Source organism: Pseudopipra pipra, chromosome 2, assembly GCF_036250125.1.
Source record: "Pseudopipra pipra isolate bDixPip1 chromosome 2, bDixPip1.hap1, whole genome shotgun sequence".
NCBI classification, from domain to species: domain Eukaryota; kingdom Metazoa; phylum Chordata; class Aves; order Passeriformes; family Pipridae; genus Pseudopipra; species Pseudopipra pipra.
The window spans coordinates 108,227,530-108,249,228 of record NC_087550.1 but is presented as its reverse complement, the minus strand read 5'-3'; the positions used below and the strand labels follow the sequence as shown (position 1 = coordinate 108,249,228).

The 21,699-nt window shown below is 40.1% G+C and overlaps 1 protein-coding gene across 4 annotated transcripts in view; it reads right to left on the bottom strand.

The window, feature by feature from the left end:
* The window catches only part of GK (glycerol kinase), a 32,385-nt gene extending 16,223 nt beyond the window's left edge, over nucleotides 1–16,162 (bottom strand). For 2 of the 4 annotated variants that reach the window (XM_064646838.1, XM_064646841.1), the window contains exons 1-11: nucleotides 15,980–16,144; nucleotides 8,936–9,009; nucleotides 8,185–8,291; nucleotides 7,542–7,619; nucleotides 6,531–6,610; nucleotides 5,430–5,567; nucleotides 4,879–4,988; nucleotides 4,219–4,285; nucleotides 3,591–3,608; nucleotides 1,700–1,735; nucleotides 1,000–1,067 (exon numbers count right to left, since the gene is read on the bottom strand). In XM_064646838.1, the coding sequence (XP_064502908.1) occupies nucleotides 1,000–1,067; nucleotides 1,700–1,735; nucleotides 3,591–3,608; nucleotides 4,219–4,285; nucleotides 4,879–4,988; nucleotides 5,430–5,567; nucleotides 6,531–6,610; nucleotides 7,542–7,619; nucleotides 8,185–8,291; nucleotides 8,936–9,009; nucleotides 15,980–16,057 (854 nt within the window). In that variant the 5' untranslated portion in view covers nucleotides 16,058–16,144. Of the gene's footprint in view, nucleotides 1–999; nucleotides 1,068–1,699; nucleotides 1,736–3,590; nucleotides 3,609–4,218; nucleotides 4,286–4,878; nucleotides 4,989–5,429; nucleotides 5,568–6,530; nucleotides 6,611–7,541; nucleotides 7,620–8,184; nucleotides 8,292–8,935; nucleotides 9,010–15,979 lie in introns of all 4 variants that reach the window. The other 2 variants (XM_064646842.1, XM_064646840.1) reach the window with 2 other exon arrangements.
* Between the last annotated feature and the right edge of the window lie 5,537 nt (nucleotides 16,163–21,699).

Below are 21,699 nucleotides of genomic sequence, written 5' to 3'. Positions count from 1 at the left end.
ACTCTAATTTATTCTGAGAAATTATGAGTTCCCTACCTTTCTAAACCCCCAAAAATTAATATCTTAAAACAGTATTCAGATAGTCTTCAGTTATATTTGGAGAGAAAAAGAGTAAAGCAATAACACAAATAAGCTAAAAAATCTTACTGTTACCTTTTAGTTTAGTGCCGTTCACTTTTTTTTCAAAAGGTCTCTTGTGTTATAAAAGCATTTATTGTAAAAATACTTTGTGATAATATTACTTAGAACCATGTTTGGTTTACTAAAACACAAGGTCACTAAACATTCAATTTGTGCATAAATATAAAATAAAAAGTGGAGGTCAATTAGCCGCAAGTATAGATGAATGTGTAATTATACCTGTGAAAGTCCCATTCTGTGCATGTACCTACATGCTCCATAAAGCACGTGGTTGTAAATGGAACAGTAAGTCATTTAAGCAGAGAGCTTTTTCTCAAATGAGTGTTTGATTACACCAGTTGCCCGATTTAACTGATCAGTTATTTTAAACAGGGGACATGAAGAGGCTGAAAAATAGGAAAAAACAAACGCAATATTCTCCATGCTGAGCTAGACAGAGAAGCAAAACTAAGTACTGCAACTGAAATGAACCTCTTCCATCCAGCAGGGCTGTGCCATTCAAGTCTATGCAATTTAACTCATAGGCTTCTATTCATTTAACTTTAGGTCACAATTTAAATGATACCTGCAACTGTTTTAATCTCTCTTTTGGAAAATTTTAAAATGAAAAACCTCCTGTCACACAGAGGTGTTTTTCTCAGAGTGGCTGTGTTCCAAAATATACCTCACAAGCCACGTAACTTCAACCCCTTCGCTACTTTATATAATAAAGTCAGGACATGGTTTACTTTGTAGGTCAGTACAGTCAAAAAGTAGATCTGCTAACTACAAAAGCATTTGGCAGCGAGCTTGAAAAATAACATAATACTAAATTCAAAACAGAGCAGTGTTTATCTTACAACTTTAATAACAACTTACGTATTTTTTGCTTGCCCATCCTGAAAACACATTTGCCCAACAAGCGCAGCAGACTGGTCACCCAAGCACTGAAAGTAGGAGACATTTTCTTTTAGCAAATGTCAGCACATGAATTATGTGCATGAAAAAGGACTGTGAACAGATATATTTCACTGTAACTTGAATCTATTTGTACCACACAGGCCACTGAAAGTGAGGAAAAACCTATAGAGACAAGTTATGCTTTTTATTACTCTTCCTTTTGTAAGAACTAAAAAATGAAATGTGTTGTACTACTTATGGTGAACAATTTAGAGAAATAAAATAAAATTTACTATCTTTATGTATGTTGTATTGGAAAAAGCTGAGAATCTGCCCAGCATTTCTGGACTATGTATATACAGAACTTCTTTTATATGTATGAAGCAGAGCTTGCTTCCACTTTGTAATGTTACTTCTTTACTTAGAGAACCTAAGTTTCCAACAGCACTACACACATGAATTAAAGCTATCAGCTGTATTTCCACAGCCAGGCCTTAATAATGATGAATCAAGCCAACCAATAATTCATGTTCCAAATTTTACTTCATGTTTAACCTGAGGTAAAAACCACCAACTTAATTCATAGCAGAACTCACTCATCTTAAAGCTTTTTCCTGTGAAGCTTTGTTCCTGCAGTATCAGGTTTTCATACTAGAATCTAGATTGAAGTAGGACTTACCCCAGAAATTGGTACTCCTGTCAAAGCTCCAGATTTCTGTTTTGCAAAAAGAGAAAAAAAGCTCTGAGTTAGCTTTCCATGACTACAATTGAAGGCAATGAAAAAGAAGTTAAACTTCTAATGCTCAAAGCAAAACAACCATGTAAATAACATGGTTCAGTTCAAGTGTACACTCAAATTCAGCTTAATGCAGCTCATGTCTAAAACACTAAGAAACAGAAAGCAGGGAATTTTAGAGATATACTTTATGTCACCTCAAAAGTTTTTACCATAAATTCTCTTTAAATCATACTATACAGATAACTAAGTTCCGTGTAATCTGTGTGGTAAATGCCAAGTGTAAAATGCGAAAGTGCAAAATGGTAAAGTGACTAGAAAAAATTGTGACTGTGGTGATGCTCTAAGTGAAGACGTGTCTGTTTTTACAACACAGCATTTTGAGCCTCATAGAGACTTTCTTCCAAATACTACCACAGTTTTTCATTATATTTCTGCTACAGAATCATAAAGTCATTTATGTTGGAGTAGACCTCTAAGACCATCAAGTCTAACCATTAACACAGCACTGACAACTCCATCATTAGAGCATGTCCCTAAGGGCCACATCAACACGTCTTTTAAGTACCTCCAGACCAGGTATGGTGACTCCACCATCTCCCTGAACAGCCTTTTCCAGTGCTTGACAACCATTGCTGTGAAGGCTCTTATCACTTCTTACTTGGAAGAAGAGACTGACCCCCACCTCACCACAAGCTCCTTTCAAGTAGTTTTAGAGAGCGATAAGGTCTCCTCTGAGTCTGCTTTTCTCCAGACTGAACACCCCCAGCTCCCTCAGCTGCTACTCATAGCACTTGTGTTCCAGACCCTTCACCAGCTCCATCGCCTTTCTCTGGACATGCTCCAGCACCTCAAATGTCTTTCTTGCAGCAAGAGGCCCAAAACTGAATGTGGGATTTGAGGTGCAGCCTCACCAGTGCTGAGTACAGTGGGATGATCACTTCCCTGGTCTTGCTGCACACACTATTGCTGGCACAAGTCATGATGCCATTGGCCTTCTTATCCACCCTGGCACATGCTGGCTCATGTTCAGTCACTGTCAAACAGCACCCCCCAGTCCTTTTCCTCTGGGCAGCTTTCCAGCCACTCGTCCCCTAGCCTGTAGCGTTGCCTGGGGTTGTTGTGACCCAAGTGCAGGATCCAGCACTTGACCTTGATGAACCTCACACAGTTGGCCTTGGCCCATCAATCCAGCCTGCCCAGATCCCTCTGCAGAGCCTTCCTACCCTCCAGCAGATCAACACTTCCACCCAACTCAGTGTCATCTGCAAACTTAGTGAGGGTATCATTTAATTATTTAACTATTTCCTGACAATTTCAACTTCTTTCTTTAAATTGTTTCTTTGTGTGATGATGAAAATGCATTTTCAGTAAAGCCATGCAAGTGTATTTCCAATCTGAATATTTTTTTCTTTAATTCTCATTTTAATTAAATGGATTTATGTTAACTGCATTTATAAATTCACTAAAAAACTCTGCATGAATCTGATATTTAACTATAATAGAATTAATATTTTTAGACAGAATGGCCTTCTTTTCTCATTTATAAAATGATATAGCCAACACCTATTAACCAGTGGCCGTATTTTTTATTTCACTATAAAAAGAAATATTCAACAGCCTGCAAATTAAGACAAACACATACATCAAGATCACATTTTAGAAATAATTTTGGCATGAACTTTAATTTTAATATTTCAGATTTGGAAATACATGGCAAATTTATTGATCTAGAAAGTGCACTTTTACTAATCCTTAAACCAATGAAAATGCACAGCATCTGAGCAGAATGGGTAAGATATAGGTGGTCAGCCTAATGGAAGCCTCTACTCACCAGGCTAGGACAGATTTTCTACAGTCAGCAAAAGGAAGAAAAAGAAAAAAAATGGAAGGAAAGGGGAAGAGAAACAGAAGTTCACATTTAAAGTGATGAGCAATTCTGTTGTAGTGGTCAGGTAGTATCTTTTTCCATTTACCTCAATCATTCAGCTTAATACAACTCACTCCCATCTGACTTTCACATAAATAAGTCAGCAATGACTTCTAGTGGCACTTCCATTAACACATTAGCAAAAATATTTACATTTCAGGGAAGTTAAGAGTTATATTTGAAATAAAAAGCTCATAACTTGTCTAAATTACAAAATGTCTCTATGTTCTTAATTAAAAATAGCACAGTTTACCAGGAAAAAGAATGCAAAATCAAACATACAGTTTATCCAGTTTTGAAGCTAATAAATTAGATGCCACTGTATCAGAAGAGTTGGTGCTGTATCAAAGTAAACAAATTTTCAACTTCATATAATATTATACAACAGTAGATAACAACATACTAATCAGAAATCAAACAATACGGGTCTAGAAAAAGTCATTAGTCTTAATCTATAGAACTTCTGTCAAATCCATATTGATACAGTTATATTTTTACAAGATTAACTTCATACAAATACTAGAAAACATACCATCAGGCCATATATCTCAGAGGAGCTTCGTACTTTTGGAAGTATTTCCATAGGAATCTCAAAGAACCTGAACACAATACAAAATAATGTATATATATGGTCAATGCTAAATCAGAAAACATCTTACAATTTTTTTCTTAAATAAGTTTAAGCTTAAGAAATAAAAAAACCTCAAACCTATAAAAGGAACTTTGATTTCTAGGGTTTAATCCATAGTTATGTGTTTTTCCACTTGTTACAGTACATTACATTGATTTTTGGAGTAAACCAGCATATATTTCAATATTTTGAGGACATATGCAACTCTTTCATGTGGGAAGCCATTCCTCTTCTAACAATATCTTTATAATACAGTTGGTAATAAATATATATTTAAAATAGAGACATTATCATTGTAACTGCCTCACAAATTTGATTAAGTAATAAACTATTAAATGTCACTGTTTACATGAACCAGGCCTCCACCTACAGACAGATTCTGCTACTTATAGTTAATCCAGACCATTGTAAACTGGATATCTGGAGAACAACGAATCTTAGTCACTAATGTCAACAGTAAATAAAAAAGTAACTGCTGATCTTAGTCTACATAAGAGATTCTTACTATTAAATGAGTTAGAAAGTATCTAAATAACAGTATTACTGAAAAAATGAGCTTACTGGCAGAGCTCAGGATCCCACTCCAAGGAATGAATGTTGAACAACATCGTTCTACTGGCATTGGTTACATCTGTACAGTGAATTCCTCCATTCTTCCCACCTGTCAAACTCTGAACAAAAAAATAACAGTATTTGTCAAGGAAAGATATAGGCTTCCTTCAACGAATTACAAAAAAAATTCTAAGTCACAAAGCTTTCAGCTTGGGACTGAGAACTCTGATATTTCTGCAACAACTAAAGAGACAGACATAATACAACTTCCTAGAGCCCAAGATTCTTCTGAAAATGTGAGTAAAATTTTACAGCAATCTACATAACGGCAAACTACATACAAGAATCTATAAAAAAATATAGTGATACAGGGACAGTAAAAGTTCATCTTGCAAGGAACTTTAACGGAATTTCTTTAGTGGGTTGTATTAACATAATTGTGTGATCCCAGTGTGTCCCTGTACTCTGTCACAGTGCTGTATCACAATACTTTGCATGGGAATTTGCGTGACATAGAACTTAGTTTTACAAAGAGTGATAATAAATTCACAAATACATACCCATATAAGCCATGAATCAATAGTACCAAACATAGCTCTTCCATCATTAACTGCTTTCTTAATCTCTTCCACATTATCCAAAAGCCATCGAAGTTTCACTGCACTAAAATAAGTGCTAAGTGGAAGGCCAGTCTTAAACTGTAAAGTTAAAAAAAAATCATTTTAATGCCATGAAAGTATCTTTTCCATAAATACTGTAGTTGTATTTAAAAATGGTGGCAGTAAGTGAAAAAGCAAAGATGCAAAACTCAAGAGAAATTACACGAACTTGTTATTTAATTAAGCATACAACATCAAAAGCAAATAACCAGTGCATTAATGGACAAAGATCAAAGCTGATCTAAATGCAGTTCAAAGATCATTTACGTGGAAAAAGTTGTTTGCAGAAGTCCTGTCTTATCTAGGACATCTCCGTATGACTTGACAACAAGTCACAACAACAAAAATGAGCAAGACATGTGAAAGATGAAATTTGTATTCTACTAGAATTTCAAAATGAAGAAAAGTTATATGTTTTTGACACCCATTTCCTGCCTACAAGAAACTTAGAATATAAAAAATGCATAATTTTTATACAGTCAGTCAAGGACAATATTAATCAAAGAATTGTGACACCTTTTAGCAAGCATTTTTTCCAAGTTGTTATATATATACTCATATATATAAAAATGAATTTGCTCTTTGTGAACTATCTTTCCAGTTATCAGATTGGCTGCAATAGATTTCAATATTAAGGCATAAGATGAGAATAGGTAATTAATTTCACATCAATAAATTATTTCCCAAACAGTTTTTTTCTACATGATCTTAATTTTTGTGTGTGATGTTTACTTATCATTGGCTGGACAGCACATGATTCAGTCTCACTATTACTCATTTAACTTCTCTAGTGAAATGTGTAAGGAGCGTTAATCACTTATTTTTAGGAAATGAAACATTTTCTAGTCTGAGATCAGTGTATTATGCACATTTTTTTATAACTTGGCAAGCTAAGGAGGGACTAGAAGCTACAACTGACTTACTTTGTTTTGGAGAATTTTAAATATATGTATCCAAAACATCATATACTGTAGCAGTTAAATGTTCTGGAATATCTCTTACCTTAGAGAAGGCTTTGTTTTTTCCTGGAATTCTGTTAAGAAGACGTTCAACCGTTGACTGGGTTCTCAGGTCAAGCCACACTAAAGACATGAATAAAATTAACTGATCAACAGACTTAATACACAAAAAGTGAAATGTACAGGCTAATTCTACATAATTACAACTCTTGCCAGTAAATTTCTGTCTATTTTTATCTTTTCATGTAGTTGAAAGAATATTGTATTGCCAGTGTATTTTAAATGCATTGTTGTAAAAATTAAAAATGGTTAGGTAAACTCATTTGATTTAGAAGAACAAATTATTTGAGAAATCAAACAGAATTTTCTACATAATAGGATATATACTTGATCAGAGTATAAGCAAATGACTAACGCTACTTTGCAGCAGATGACTGTGACTAAACTAAAAAACAAATAGCAGGTTGATTATTTACTATTCCTTTATAAACTTTGAACTAAAGGACCATGTCAGTTATTAAGGTATAGCTGGGCTTAAGATAAAGCTGTTAACTACACATATTTGAATATAGAAGAGTCCTGTTTTTTCAGTGATACCATTCTAAACTGTATCTGTCACTTGACACGGCCTAAAAGAGCAATTCTAGACAATTACTATTTTTCAGCTGGCAAAATCTGATCAATAGGATTCTTTAAACCCACTTAACACGATTTTCCTTTATAGTTAAATCAATAGCATTCTGAAAATTCTGAAGGAAGTGATTATGCACAAGTCAGAACTTCATTACATGCAAGGAACCAAGGAGCCCCTCAGGAACACTGGGGGCTTTTTGAAAACCCATAAAGATATTTATTAAGTTAGAATTTTCATGGAATAGGTTTTTTTAACTACACTGGTATGTATACAAACACACAGCTTATGACACAGATAACAAAAAATCAAAGAAATTAGTAGGCTGGGCCATAATGAGATCTGTACAGGAAACTGGGAAAGTATTTTTTCCACAACATGCTTGTATTATAATATTACATATTCAGAAAGGATAGTAGTTACCAATAGCATTATACAGAGGTTCTCCAGTTGTCTTGTCCCAAACCACTGTTGTTTCTCTCTGATTAGTGACTCCAATGGCTTCAGGACAAAATAGAAAGAAGTATCCTTTTCAGAAGGTTTGATTTCCTCTTTTGGGGGGGGGGGGGAGGGGTGAGGGGCAGAAAGGAGAGGTGGAGAGGAGAGAGGGACAGGTAAGGAGAAGAGGAAAGTAAATGGGAAATAAAAAGCTTCCAACTTCTTTATGTTATAATCTAGAAGTGTTACTTCTAAAAACTCATCTTTCAACTTTTGCTGCTTGACCTATATGCTCTAAATCTCTCTCTCTTTTTTTGGTCACAAACTGAGATAGCAACAACACTGACAGCAAAACTAGCTTTTCCCAATAAGTCCTAAATTAAATTTCAGAATTTTTTCATTTATCACTTGTCTTTGATTTTACAAGATTAGGTTAAGTCTGCATTGCTAATATACACAAGGGACTTATTTTCTCCTTATTCCTCCCAAAAAACCTCCTTTTAACTCCAATTTAACATTTTATTTGAGGCTGCACATGCTGCCACCTTTCTATTTATTAACTTAAAAACTAGAGAATCTGAATTGCTCAACCACGAGTAAGTTCAAGGCCTCAGTTACCCCTAAGTACCTTTTATGTTAGAGATGTTTATGTTCAGTTGTTTCAGTTTTTCACAGGTCTTCTCCACACATTCAAAGACAGAGTTTAATATTTCCTTTGGATCTTGTTCCACCCATCTTTAACAAACAGTAAACACCAGTTAGCAAAAAAATTACATTAAAAAGAAGAAATTCTAGTCTGAAAAATAAGCTGAACATTTTGATACAATTATAACTACAAAACATGTTTTACGTATCTAGGAAAAGTATAAGGAATTTCAAACCCTTTTTAAACTGTAAGCTGCATTTTCACAAAAATACATCTGCAGAAAGCAAAGAATTTTGTTTTGTTTTATTCCACATGGGGGACATTGGCAGCAAATGGTAGGTCAGTTAGGAACAAATAAACCAAAAAAAAACTCATTTAGAAAACAAACTAAGATATTTCTATGGATCGAGCTGAAGACTATGATTAAATTGTAAAAATGACCCCCTTAAATGAGATGCTAAGTCTCATTTAAATTTTAGTTTTAAACTTTGAAGTTTAGACATTAAATACAGTAATGAGTGATCAGAGCAAAACACTAAGTATTTTTATTTTTTGTAACTCAAGGCATATACTGAACACCCAGTGTGAGTTATTTTATGCCATTTTTCCTACAATACAGTCTTTTATGGCTGATACTATGCTCTTAATAATTATTAATCAACTTGAGTTTTGATCACTCATAGATAAAAATACATAAGCTCTACACAAATAAAAAACCAAAAAAAATTCATACCCTTCTTTAGGGAATTTTTGACTTATTTCAACTTGATGGTGACTCAAGAGCTCTGCTGTTTTTGCATTAAAAACCTGCAAATAAATTGCACAATGGAATTTTCTGTGAACACAGAAGTTTAAAGAATCAATTAACATTTATTCTTTTGAACAAATACAGTGCTGTGATAATGGATAGTAATTGTCTATCAGCAACTCTGCTATCTATATAACCTACATTCAGATATATGCATTTTTGTAATTAAGATAGGCAAAGAGTATTTTGGTAAACTTTGCTGTCGGTCTGTCAATTATAACTGGTTTTTTTTCCTGATGGATTGGGAAAGAATCACATTTTTTATTGTGGTGGTTGTAGATGCATTTTAGAATATCTCCCAGTAAAATACCCCTTGGTGTTGGCAATAACATTTCTTTAGTTGCTGTTGTGATAGTGTAATGCCAGAGCTATGTGTTTTCTTGGGTTAGCGCACTTTTAAGAAGAGTGAGAATCTGTGAGAAATCACAGAAGGGACCAAACTGTGAAGAGAGAAAAAGCACCCAGGTAGAACCCACTTTACCTCAAAAAAATCTACAAGTACAGAGCTCATGAACAACCTGATAAGAAAAGAATGCCACTGCAGCAACAGAATACATTAAAAAAGAGAAGAACATGCAGAAAAGTAGCTTAAATTTGGATATACTACAACAAAAACCAGCAGAGTGGAGAATCATGAGGACTATTTTAACAGGTGTTCTTAAGGAATCAAAAATTAGAGGTTCTGCCTTGCAGTAGGTCAGGTGGAATGCTCAACAATCTTCATTAACCATCAGCGGCCTGTTTCCAAAAGGAATCTCTGCTGTGGCCAAGTTAAGATGACACCTGGTAAAACATCCAACTCAACTGTACAATGAGTAACCCAGAGTAACTGAGTGGGCAATGATGACATTCCTGTGTAAAGGGCTCTTTCTCACAAGCATCATGCAGAATCTTTTGCTTGAGGAATGTTCAGGGACCTGGAAAGTAAAATCTAACAACAGGTTCAGGTGAACTGCAGAACATGTCAGAAGGACATCATATTAATTTTTATGACAAGCAGAGGTGAACCAGATTTAGAAACCACTCACATGCTAAAGAAACAAAATTCAGTTATAGCCATCCACCCTCCAGGATACAACTTAATCTTTTCTAGACTTCCTTGTTAATGCTCTCTTCTCATTCCACAAATTTTAGGAATTTCTCTTAAAGCTTTTAATCCATAAGCTCTTGATTACATTTAGACAGTACACTTTACTCTGAAACTATTAGAACAATTCTGACAAAAAGGAGATGAAGTTCTGATTCTCCAGTTTCTTTGGAACATTGAAGTGTATCTTCAGAGTAAAACTTTGAAGTTTAGAAACATTCTACTTATACAGTAGAATCACTGAAAAATTCATGGTGAAAGGGACCTCAAGAGATCTCTAGTACAACCTCCTGCTCAAAGCAGGATCAGCTATGAGATTAGACCAGGTTGCTCAAGGGCTTTTTTCGTAGGCAAGTCTTGAAAACCTCCGATGATGAAAACAGCACAACCTCTGGAAAACACTGAAAGCTAATTTTCACTCTCCACTGCCGAGAAGGGAAGTCTTAAAAAGGTATGTGATTGTTCTTTTCTCCTACCAGTTGGAAAGATTACATAGAGAGAGCACCACCATATTCTTTTTGCTATATTTACTTATCTGTGTTTCATGTACTAGCTCAGGCTTGACATGAAGGGATGCAAAAAAAAGGTCCCTTTCAACCCAAATCATTCTATGATTCTATGATTCTACACTGATAAATAGAATTCTGATGCATGAAAAGATGCCAAATATGAGTCATTAAATTTAAACATAAAAGATGATAAATAAAGTAGGGAATAAATATAGCAAATGGGACCTCACAGCCTTCCTTGCCCACTCCCTCCAAAACCTCCCAATTGTTGTAAAAAAAAAATTCTCCTATACAATCCCTGTTTTTCTTCAACTGGTGAGATAGGGAAGTAAGTGACAGTAAGTATGATATTGTGCGTAACTTTGGTCACCACAATATAAGAAAGATATTAAGCTGCTAGAGAGTGTCCAAAGAAGGGCAACGAAGATGGTGAAGGGCCTTGAGGGGAAGCCATACCAGAAGCAGATGAGGTGACTTGGTCTGTTCAGCCTGGAGAAGACTGAGGGGAGACCACATTGCAGTTATAACTTTCTCGTGAGGGGAAGAGGAGGGGCAGGCACTGATCTCTTCTCTGTGGTGACCAGTGAGAGGACCTGAAGTTGTGTCGGGGGAGGTTTAGGCTGGATATTAGAAAAAGGTTCTTCACCCAGAGGGTGGTTGGGCAGTGGAACAGGCTTCCCAGGGAAGTGGTCACAGCATCAAGCCTGACAGAGTTCAAGAAGCATCTGGATAATACTCTCAGGCATATAGTGTGACTCTTGGGGATGGTCCTGTGCAGGGCTAAGAGTTGGACTCGATGATCCTTGTCCCTTTCAACTCAGTATATCCTGTGACTCTGTGAATAATTCAGATAAGGTCGATATATTCCTCTTGGAACAGGTTTGAAGTATATTTCTGTAATTTGTTGGGAGTAGAGGCTTTCATTCCTTTCATATTGATTAAGAACAGGTTTAAGTTTATGATACCGATCTCTTGCATTTTGTAGAATGGGGGAAACAGTCAAAGTCAGTTTTGTCCTTATTTTATCAGCAGTAGTCATGAAAGAATTGTCTATGCTATTTGGACATGTAGAGCTATCTTGAATAGAGATGAAAGTGAAAGTCACCAGATATGTGCAAAATTATCTGGTGAGAGAATAAAGAAGGCATAAATAACACCCATTCTCTACTCCCAACAAAGAATTAGAGCTTGAGCCTTGAGTCTCAAGACTGGAGAGAAGAAAGACCTACTTAGCCATGCTGTATGTGAGCAAGCAGACAAGCACAAGGGCTGAGCACTTAATTCAAGCTCTTTATAGGATCTTTAATGCATCAAACGAAGGGGTGCAGTTACTCGTATTACATATTATTACATATTACATTGTTTTTATTATCTTAGTGGAAAAAAATTATTATCAATCCATTATAACAATTTTCAAAGAATGAAAAGAAATATGAGGCTCACAGAAGTGATGCAAGAAGCTGCACACCTGAAAAGACAATATAGAAAACAGATTTTAGAAGTAACTTTCCATGACTCTCAACTTTTGTAACCTAACTCTGCCTACAGAAAAGCTATTTTTGTTAGTCTGTGCTGTATCCTCATGAGTTTCTGTTAAGCTGGAACAGCCATGGCTTTGCAGGCAAACAAGCTCAGAACTGGAGTTCTGCAATTGCATTGAAATCAACCCAGCTGAGGTAAGGATGATAGACAAACAATAATTCTCTCTTTAGCATTTAACCAGGAATGCAGACAGTCAGAATTTATGAATAAGTACAGTTTAATGAGTCTCCTAGAAATCATCTTTCTTGGAAGACTCCTGATGAACAGACCTCCCTTGCTCGTGATTATGGGATTAAAGCGCAAAACTGCACTGCATTTTAAGTGATAGGAGCTAGAGAAAAAAATGTATTTACAATATTTTTAACCCTTTTTCACTAGCTATGCAATCAAGTTTTGCTTTTTCCCAAAAGGTCATGTTACTTCAGTAGAGAGGTGAAATGAATTCCCCTCTGAAAGGTAAGTTCTATAGGTACTAATCTCTTCCTTACCTAAAATCAGTTTTTGTTTATTGAAAAGAATGCTTGCAGTGTGATATATCTTTATTTGAATGCTTCTTCTGGAGATGAAACAAAGGAAGAAAGAAATATTTCATAAGGGTGAGAAAAAAATTTTCTGTGTCTGCCTGACAAACCTAGTACTGTACAGGTACTTCACTGTATGTTTCAATTCTTGCTGTTCCTGGATAAAATGTCAGAAAGACTTTATCCAGCAAATACTTTTCAAGAGATCAAACAGTGGTTCAGCTCACCATTAGCTATTGAGCCTTAGACTTTTGCAAAAGAAGTTATAGTGGATTTTTATATGATTCATGAATAATGTAAAATGGAACATGAGAAATGCAAGTATTTGATGAAAATATTTGACAAAACATCTCAGCCAGAATTTAGTCTTCTGTGTACACTTGTTTAGCCTACTCAATTTATTTTCCTGCTTTGTATCTTTAAGAAAATGAGTCTTAAATAATTGCACTGGTACTTGAACCACTGAGCTCTCTCTGGTAACTCTGAATCTGTTATCCAGGTTCAACCCAACTTAACAGAAAAGTTGCAAGCTCAAAAATAGTTACATAGTTAATTTTGCAAAAGTATCTTATCAAAGTAGAGATACAAAATAGGGTTCCTGAAGGATAAAGCTACAGCATAAACTAAAACTGCATGTGTGTTTTGCATGAGAGGCAAAGATAAACAAGGAGTGACAGTAACAGAAATGCACCTGAGTTGTGGTGCTACTTAATCACTTGTGCTCACACAGACTCCTCATTCACTAACAGACTGAAAACTTGTGCCCCTACACAGAATAAATTGTTCTGAAACTAATCTCTGGAGGTCATCTAGCTCAACTCACTGTTCACTAAATTTAAGACCATGTTGTTCTGGGCCTTTTCTCATGAGGTGTTGAGTATCTGCAAGGCTGGAAATTCCACAGACTTTCTGGGCCCTTATAGTGAAACATTTCTTCTTTCCATCTATTTGAAACTTTACTTGCTACAACTTGTGTTCATCGTGTGTTGTCTTTTTCTATGCATGTCTGAGAAAAGGCTGGTTCTGTGTTCTCTACAAACTATGATTGGAGAGGTGCAGACAACTGGTTGCCTCCATCTGAGAGGGCATCTGAACCCCTCCCCACAGCTGTTGATGAAAATACTGTGGGGTATCAGCCCTCACTGCTGACTGCTGTGGAACGCCACTGGTAAATCTGCCACCAGTAATTGTAAATTTAGACTGAACTGTTGACACTACTCTTTGGCCTCATAGGACCAGACAGTTTTTCACCCAGAACTCTTTAACCTGGTCAAAATCATCTGTCTTCCACCTTAAAAAACTACATAGGCAAAGTAAACAACAACTTGATTTTGGCTTGTGACTTGGCGGAGACAAAAATTGTCGGAAGCACTATAGAAAAAAAAATGTAGAGAGATCATTGAGAAAGGCCAGCAAACCAACTAATGGTAAAAGATCAAGAGGTAATAAGAGAGCCAAGGAAACAACTCAGGCACATACAACACTACATTAGATTTTGGCTTAAAATATTTCAGAGCGAAGTCTCTCTTCTAACTGCAGCAGTCCCTTTCCAGCACAGAATTCTCCAGATACACTTGTTATCTGCATGACCAATGTGGCTTGTAGCAGATCCCTGCACACTTTGCCCTCTTCTTTCCCTCTCCCCCATGTTCTGATTTAACTCAGTGATCACATATCTTATTTGCTCTAATCCACATAACTTCATTATCACAATAGTATGATCACACTGCCAAGTTTAAGACAATGTTGTATTTTGACATGAGTTGAGAGAAACTGAGACAGATACAAGAAGAACTGAAGAGTGACAGACACATTACACTTTTTGAAAAAATTAGGGAGCACCTGATTCCTCAAACAGAGGAAACATATCTCATGCAGACAGGCAAAATGCCCCCTGACTGCGTACAAGCCATCAATGAATGTGTCTAGTGTAAGAAGTTCCTTGTAAGAGGAACTTGTAAAAAGCACGTGCATATAAATTTAAAGTTTGCAGTGTCACTTTTAGTTCTACTTGTGTTATCCTTTCAGGACAAGAAAAAATTAACTTGGCATATATGTAAGAGCAGATAGAATTTATCTTCATGTGTTACAGGGAACTTCTTTAGACTTGTTCCCAAAAAGGACTCCTGACTGGCATTCAGGACAGCCTACTGGTGTCATTTGTCAGTTTGGAGTTTCTCTCCACCCCCAGGTCTGTGTTTTGTCATTTGACAATCCCATGAAGGTCGTGATATTGAGTAACAACGGTAACACAGGTCAAGAAGATATTCTAGTCTCCTGCTTCATGAAAGAACATTTCACCAAAAAAAAAAAAAAGAAAAAAAGAAAGCAAACCAAAACATTCAACTTCCCAATTCAATACTGTGCATATCTGACAACATTTTATATCTAGTCATTATCTCTATCCCTTTCATGGAGGAATTTATCAGTGGGATTCAAGTAAGTCAAATTACCATGACTTACTGACTAAGGGACAGGGCATTTGTAGAGATTTGCAAGCAGGAAGTTTATACCATACCTTTCATATATAATAACATTAGTTGCAGTCTATTGCATAATATACAAATAACTAGATCCTTCAAGGCTTATATATACGATTAATATATTAATTGTTCCATCCTTAAACAAACTTCTCTTCCTCCAGTGTTTAAACAAGTCGGTGTTTCACAAAGGTGTGCAGGTTCAGCCACCTGAATACCTACAGTGCACAGGATGCACTGACATGAGGGCTGGAACCGCAGCAGTCACTCAGCAGGCCCGGGTAGGTTTTAGAGGGGAGCACAGCGGAGTCATCGCATTGTTTGAACAGCAGCTAATCACAGTCCCTGAACTCGCACGGATCTACCTCTCTAATGCCTGAGGACCACGTCCGTTTGATTCCGTTCAGGGTGAGACACTCGACCCGCAGATTTAAAAGGGCAGAGATTTAAAGCGCAGCCTGCTCGGAGCAGCGGGATTTCGCGGTCCCGTGGAGCAGCAGAGACGCTGGTCCGGGGCTCGCCCTGGGACCGCTCCCGGCCGCGCTCCGTGAGACGGGCGCTGCTCCCGGCGGGAATGCGGCACAGGGACACCGGCGGGAACACCGGCGGCTCCGGCACCCCCGGGCCACCGGCGGCACAGAGGCAGGAGCCGGGTCAGCGCACCCCGGCCCTGCGGGCCCGCTCCCCCTGCCCTTCCCCAAGGGCACGGCCAAGGACCTCGCCGGGGTGGAGGGGGGAGAAGGCGCAGGAGCCGCGGGTCCCCCCCTCAGGCCGTATGGGGGGTGCTGCCTGCCTCCGGCGCCGCCCCGATCTCCCCGCGCTGTGCTCACCAGGAAGCGGCTGGAGCTGGTGCCCTGATCGATGGCTCCCACCAGCGGCCCCAGCGCTGTCCGGTCGGTCGCGGCCATGAGCCCGCCCGCCCCCGCTCGGTGCCCGCTCGGTGCCCGCTCGGCTGCCCCGGGCCGGTCGCTCAACGCCCGTAACGGCCGCGCCGGCGCCGCACGGGCAGCTCGCGGCCGGCGGCGCGTGGCTGGCGGGTGAAGCCGGCGGCGGGGGCGGGGCGGGGGGCGCTGCCGCGCGCATTGTCGGTGCGCGGCCAATCAGCGCCCGGGGCGCGGCGGGGGCGGAGCGGGAGGGGCGGGGCCGGGGGCGCGCGAGGGGGTGTGTCACATGACGCTCGTGCGCGTCACGCCCTCAGCCCCGCCCCCTCGCCCCGCCCCTCACCCCGCCCCGGCGCCCCTTGGCGTGAGGGGGGAGGCGGGAGGGCTGAGGTGGCTCCCGAGCGGGGACCGTGTGGCTCCCGGGGGATCCCGCTGAACCAGCTCCCGGGCACCAGCCCGGGGTCACTTGTGCCCTGAGGCGTCGTTCCCTGGAGCGAAACGTGTTTCTCTCGTAATCGGAACAACCCCCTCGCTCTCTGAGGCGGGATGTCCCCGCTCGGGGCACGCCAAGCCGGGACGTCCGCTGGGAATCTTTGTGTTCAGAGGGAATACTGCCGCGTATTCTGTATTACTGCAAAACTGAGTGACCACAGCATTGGCCGAGATATGATATTTTCATGTATGATACAGCCCCAAAGCGGCTTTTCATCTCTTGAAGCTTTGCCCTGCGTTGCGCAGAAATATTCATTGACTTAATAAAATGGAATCTCGGTCTCCCCACCTGCTGGTAACTCGCGCTTCAGGAAAAACCCCTGATGTTGCAAGACCCGTGATGGAATTGCAAAAGCCAACAACATTGACTGGAGCAATCAGAAAGTTGCCAGTGACACAGTGCCAGTAAATCAGCCCCCACAGACACCATTAAACTGATTTGCCTGTGCTATGACTCCCCATTACTGGTCTATGTCCAAACTCAGGGTGTTTTGCCACTGTTACTCCCTGATAAGCAAAATCTGGTTGCTGCCACTTGGGAATGCTCTGCGTGACATCTTACCCGGCTCTTCCGAAGTTTCCTTGTTTTGTTTGTTAGTGCTTCAGCTGGCACTTAAAAACCTTGGCAGGGATGTGAACAGCACTAACCACTAATGTGTAATAGCAGGGGATTTCATTGCAGCCCATAATTACAAAATCTAAAATGAGACAAGTACAGTTTAGTGGTAAAATGCATATTTTCAAGACTGAGAGTAATGAAACACTGGAACCACTTATCAAATATTATGAAGAATTCTCTATTATTCTTAAATTTTATAGCCAAGACTGGTATTTTGCTTTAGAACTTAGCTACAGTTTAGAGATAAATTTGCTCAGGAGTGTGCTGCAAACCTTAGAGAAGGATTCACAGCAGTTTGTACTAGAAGATTATAGTGATCCCGCCTGGCTTTGTCAGATATCCCCCCTCAATTTCCCTCACTTCTCATGGTGTATGCTACATGGAACTTCTACTCTAATGCCACTGGCAATAGCTGCAGGTCGCTAGGAAAGCTCATGCAAGGCTACAGGATCTCCATGTAGATTAGCAATTCAAGGAATGAATCCCATGGAATCTTAGTTAAATCTGAATTAATCAGTATAATTTCTAGGAAAAGTGTGGGGTTTGTGTTATTTCTTTTGTATCTTTTAAAAACTGCAGTGTTTTGTTCTGAGTGTATTTTAACTCAAGATAAGATGTGATTATTTCCAACAAAGGTTGAAATCTCTCAAGATCCAGAAAGGGAGGAAGGAATGTGACTGATATTTATGCAAAACCTGAAATACTACTGCACCTATGTACAGTTTATAAGGATTACTGAGATTTTCTAGGAGGTGCAGATCTACCATTTCCTTAGGTGTTCTTTAGCAATGCCTGTGTGTGTCTAACAAGGAACAGAAGGGTTGGCAGCAATAACCTGTGATATTTCTTTAACCTGCCCTAGACATGCAAGTAAATCAGACTCAAGGGGGAAATAATTTAATCTGACACTAGAAAATACAGAGTCAGGGAGAATAGCTTATTCTTCCTAGGTCATTCAACAAGTGTGCTCTCTCTTCTTTTACATTCCTACTCAGCATTTGAATAGACCATTTTTTTTCTGTGGTATTTATCGTACAATACATGAGCATTACTATTTGCAGAGTACAGATAGTGGGCACTGTCCTAGGGAAGCTGCCTGCAGGGGAAGGAAGGGTGGAGCTGTGGCTGTACCTTTACAGTAAGAGGTGTGAGGCCACACTTGACTGAGACAGTTTTAGAGGAATTAGCTTCCTTTAAAGGAGGGAGTGTGGATAATCTGTGTGGACTAATTTCTTCTGCTTCTGACTCTGATTTCACTGAGGCAAGTCTACACAATACATCTTAAGTTGTTAACTATTCTGTTCTCCTGCTGAAGAACATATGAAAGGGGGGGGGGAAGGAAAATAAAGCTTAAGTGCTAGTTGGGAGCCTTGTATATATTATTCATGACAGAAGGAGTGATTCTGGAAGTTAGATATACCTGCTATAACAATTTCCAGCCTGGCAGAAATAATGAAGTCTCCTATTGATTTTGGAGAACTTAATTATAGAATCATAGAATCATAGAATCGATTGGGTTGGAAAAGACCTCCGAGATCATCGAGTCCAACCCTTGGTCCAAATCCAGTCCATTTACTAGATCATGGCACTCAGTGCCACATCCAATCTGCGTTTAAAAATCTCCAGGGATGGTGAATCCACCACCTCTCTGGGCAGCCCATTCCAATGCCTGATCACTCTCTCTGTAAAGAATTTTCTCCTGATATCCAACTTAAATTTCCCCTGGCGGAGCTTAAGCCCGTGCCCCCTTGTCCTATTGCTGAGTGCCTGAGAGAAGAGACCAACCCCCACCTGGCTAGAACTTCCCTTCAGGTAGTTATAGACGGTGATGAGGTCACCTCTGAGCCTCCTCTTCTCCAGGCTAAACAACCCCAGCTCCCTCAGCCTCTCCCCATAGGACTTATGCTCCAGTCCCTTCACCAGCCTTGTCGCTCTTCTCTGGACCCGCTCCAGCACCTCAATATCCTTTCTGAACTGAGGGGCCCAGAACTGAACACAATACTCAAGGTGTGGCCTCACCAACGCAGAGTACAGGGGAAGGATCACTTCCCTGCTCCTGCTGGCCACGCTATTTTTGATACAGGACAAGATCCCATTGGCCTTCTTGGCCACCTGGGCACACTGTTGGCTCATGTTGAGCTTCCTGTCAATTAGTACCCCCAGGTCCCTTTCTGCCTGGCTGCTCTTCAGCCACTCTTTGCCCAGCCTGTAGCACTGCATGGGGTTGTTGTGGCCAAAGTGCAGGACCCGGCACTTGGCTTTATTGAACTTCATCCCATTGGAATCAGCCCATCTCTCAAGTCTATCCAGATCCCTCTGCAGAGCCCTCCTGCCTTCCAGCAGGTCGACACTCCCTCCCAATTTAGTGTCATCAGCAAATTTGCTGATGATACACTCAATCCCCTCATCTAAATCATCAATAAAGATGTTAAACAGGACTGGGCCCAACACTGATCCCTGGGGAACACCACTGGTGACCGGCCGCCAGCTGGATGCAGCTCCATTCACCAGCACTCTCTGGGCCCGACCCTCCAGCCAGTTCCTAATCCAGGAGAGGGTATACTTGTCCAAGCCATGGGCTACCAGCTTTTCCAGGAGTATATTATGGGAGACAGTGTCAAAGGCCTTGCTGAAGTCTAGATAGACCACATCCACAGCCTTCCCCTCATCCACCAGGTGGGTCACCTGATCGTAAAAAGAGATCAGGTTGGTCAGACAGGACCTGCCCCTCCTAAACCCATGCTGGCTGGGTCTAATCCCTTGTCCATCCTGAAGGTGCTGTGTGATTGCACTCAGGATGATCTGTTCCATAACCCTGCCAGGCACCGAGGTCAGGCTGACAGGCCTATAGTTGCCAGGGTCCTGCTTGCAGCCTTTTTTGTGGATTGGAGTGACATTCGCCAACCTCCAATCATTTGGGACCTTCCCAGAGAGCCAGGACTGTTGGAAGATGATGGAGAGCGGTTTGGCAAGCTCTTCTGCCAGCTCTCTCATCACCCTGGGATGGATCCCGTCTGGTCCCATAGACTTGTTGGGATCCAGCTGGCTCAGTAAGTCAATAACTACATCCTCCTGGAATACAGGAGGGCTATTCAGGTCTCTGTCTCTGTCTATCTGCTCTAGAGGCCAGTTGTCCTGAGGGCCACCTGTCTTACTGCTAAAAACTGAGGCAAAGTAGGTGTTAAGTACCTCAGCCTTCTCCTCATCTTTGTTAACTATATTTCCCTCAAAGTCCAACAGAGAACTGAGGTTTTCCTTGCCTCTCCTTTTGCTATTAATGTATTTATAAAAGGACTTTTTGTTATCACTAACTGAATTAGCCAAATTAACTTCAAATTCCACTTTTCTTTCCCTAATTTTTTTCCTGCATGACCTGGCTCTCTTCGTAAATTCTTCATAAGTAACCAGCCCTTTTTTCCACAGTCTGTAAACTTTCTTTTTATCCCTGATTTCTTTTAGAACCTCCCTATTTAACCAAGCCGGCCGTCTTCCCCTCCGGCTGGCCTTTCGGCACACTGGTATAGCCTGTTCCTGTGCGCTCAAAATTGCCTGCTTGAAGCATGTCCATCCCTCCTGGACCCCCCTGCCTTTAAGGGTTGTTTCCCAGGGTATGCCTTGAATTAGTTTTTTGAATAGGCCAAATGAGAAAGTTGAATTCATTTCCCCAAAATGTTACATTTATGAAGAGGTTACTTGTTTTCAACTGCCTATGCAATGCAGATTCCTGCAAATGGTACTCTTGTTGCACATGCAGCTTTTTGACCTCTTGTTCTCTAAACTGAACTCAAATGGAAGATTTTTCCACCTCTTAATACAGCCCCATGGGTTTGGGTTTTTGTAATATTTATAAGGTAGTGAACACACTTGAAACACATTCTTTAAGCACATAAATACTTGCAGTGCATTTTTATTTTCCAAAGAACTGGTTTCAATAGCACATAAACACAGTTGTTTGCTTTGGGTTTGGGCTTTTTAGTTTCAGTTTGATTTTCTTCTGTAATCTGAGCAGAATGAAGGGAAGTTGGCAATTACATTCTGCTCTTTCTGGCTGATTCTTCTTTATTGACCTCAGGTTAAGGACAGAGTGTGACTGTGTCAGGCTACTCCAAGCATGTGATACAGTGTGAATTAAGGAGTGGATGCCAGAAGTCCATGTCTTTCCCCTTCTGCCTCGTAGTGACAGAGGGGACTCAGCCATAAAATCCTGCTCTTCCTTACAGATGTCTGATCTTTGCGTTCCCTCAGGAAGAGTGGAAGGCCTGGAACAGGTGTAGCTGTAAAGTGTACATGGTGTCACGGTAACGAGTCACGCTGTCACGTGCACCCTTTTGCCTACTGGGAAGTTGGATGGTATGTGTGAGGGTGAATATCCCAGCAGTGTGGGGAAACTCCATCTCTCTGGCTCAGCACCAACAGGTTGTGACCTTGGCTGCCAGTGCCCTCACATTTATATAGATTGTCTGCAGCACCGTATGGAGGGAACTTTTTCGTACATCCAGAGGAGGGTGGGGTGATTCGAGTGAACAATTCTACATTCTGTCTCCTACGTTTGTTTTGG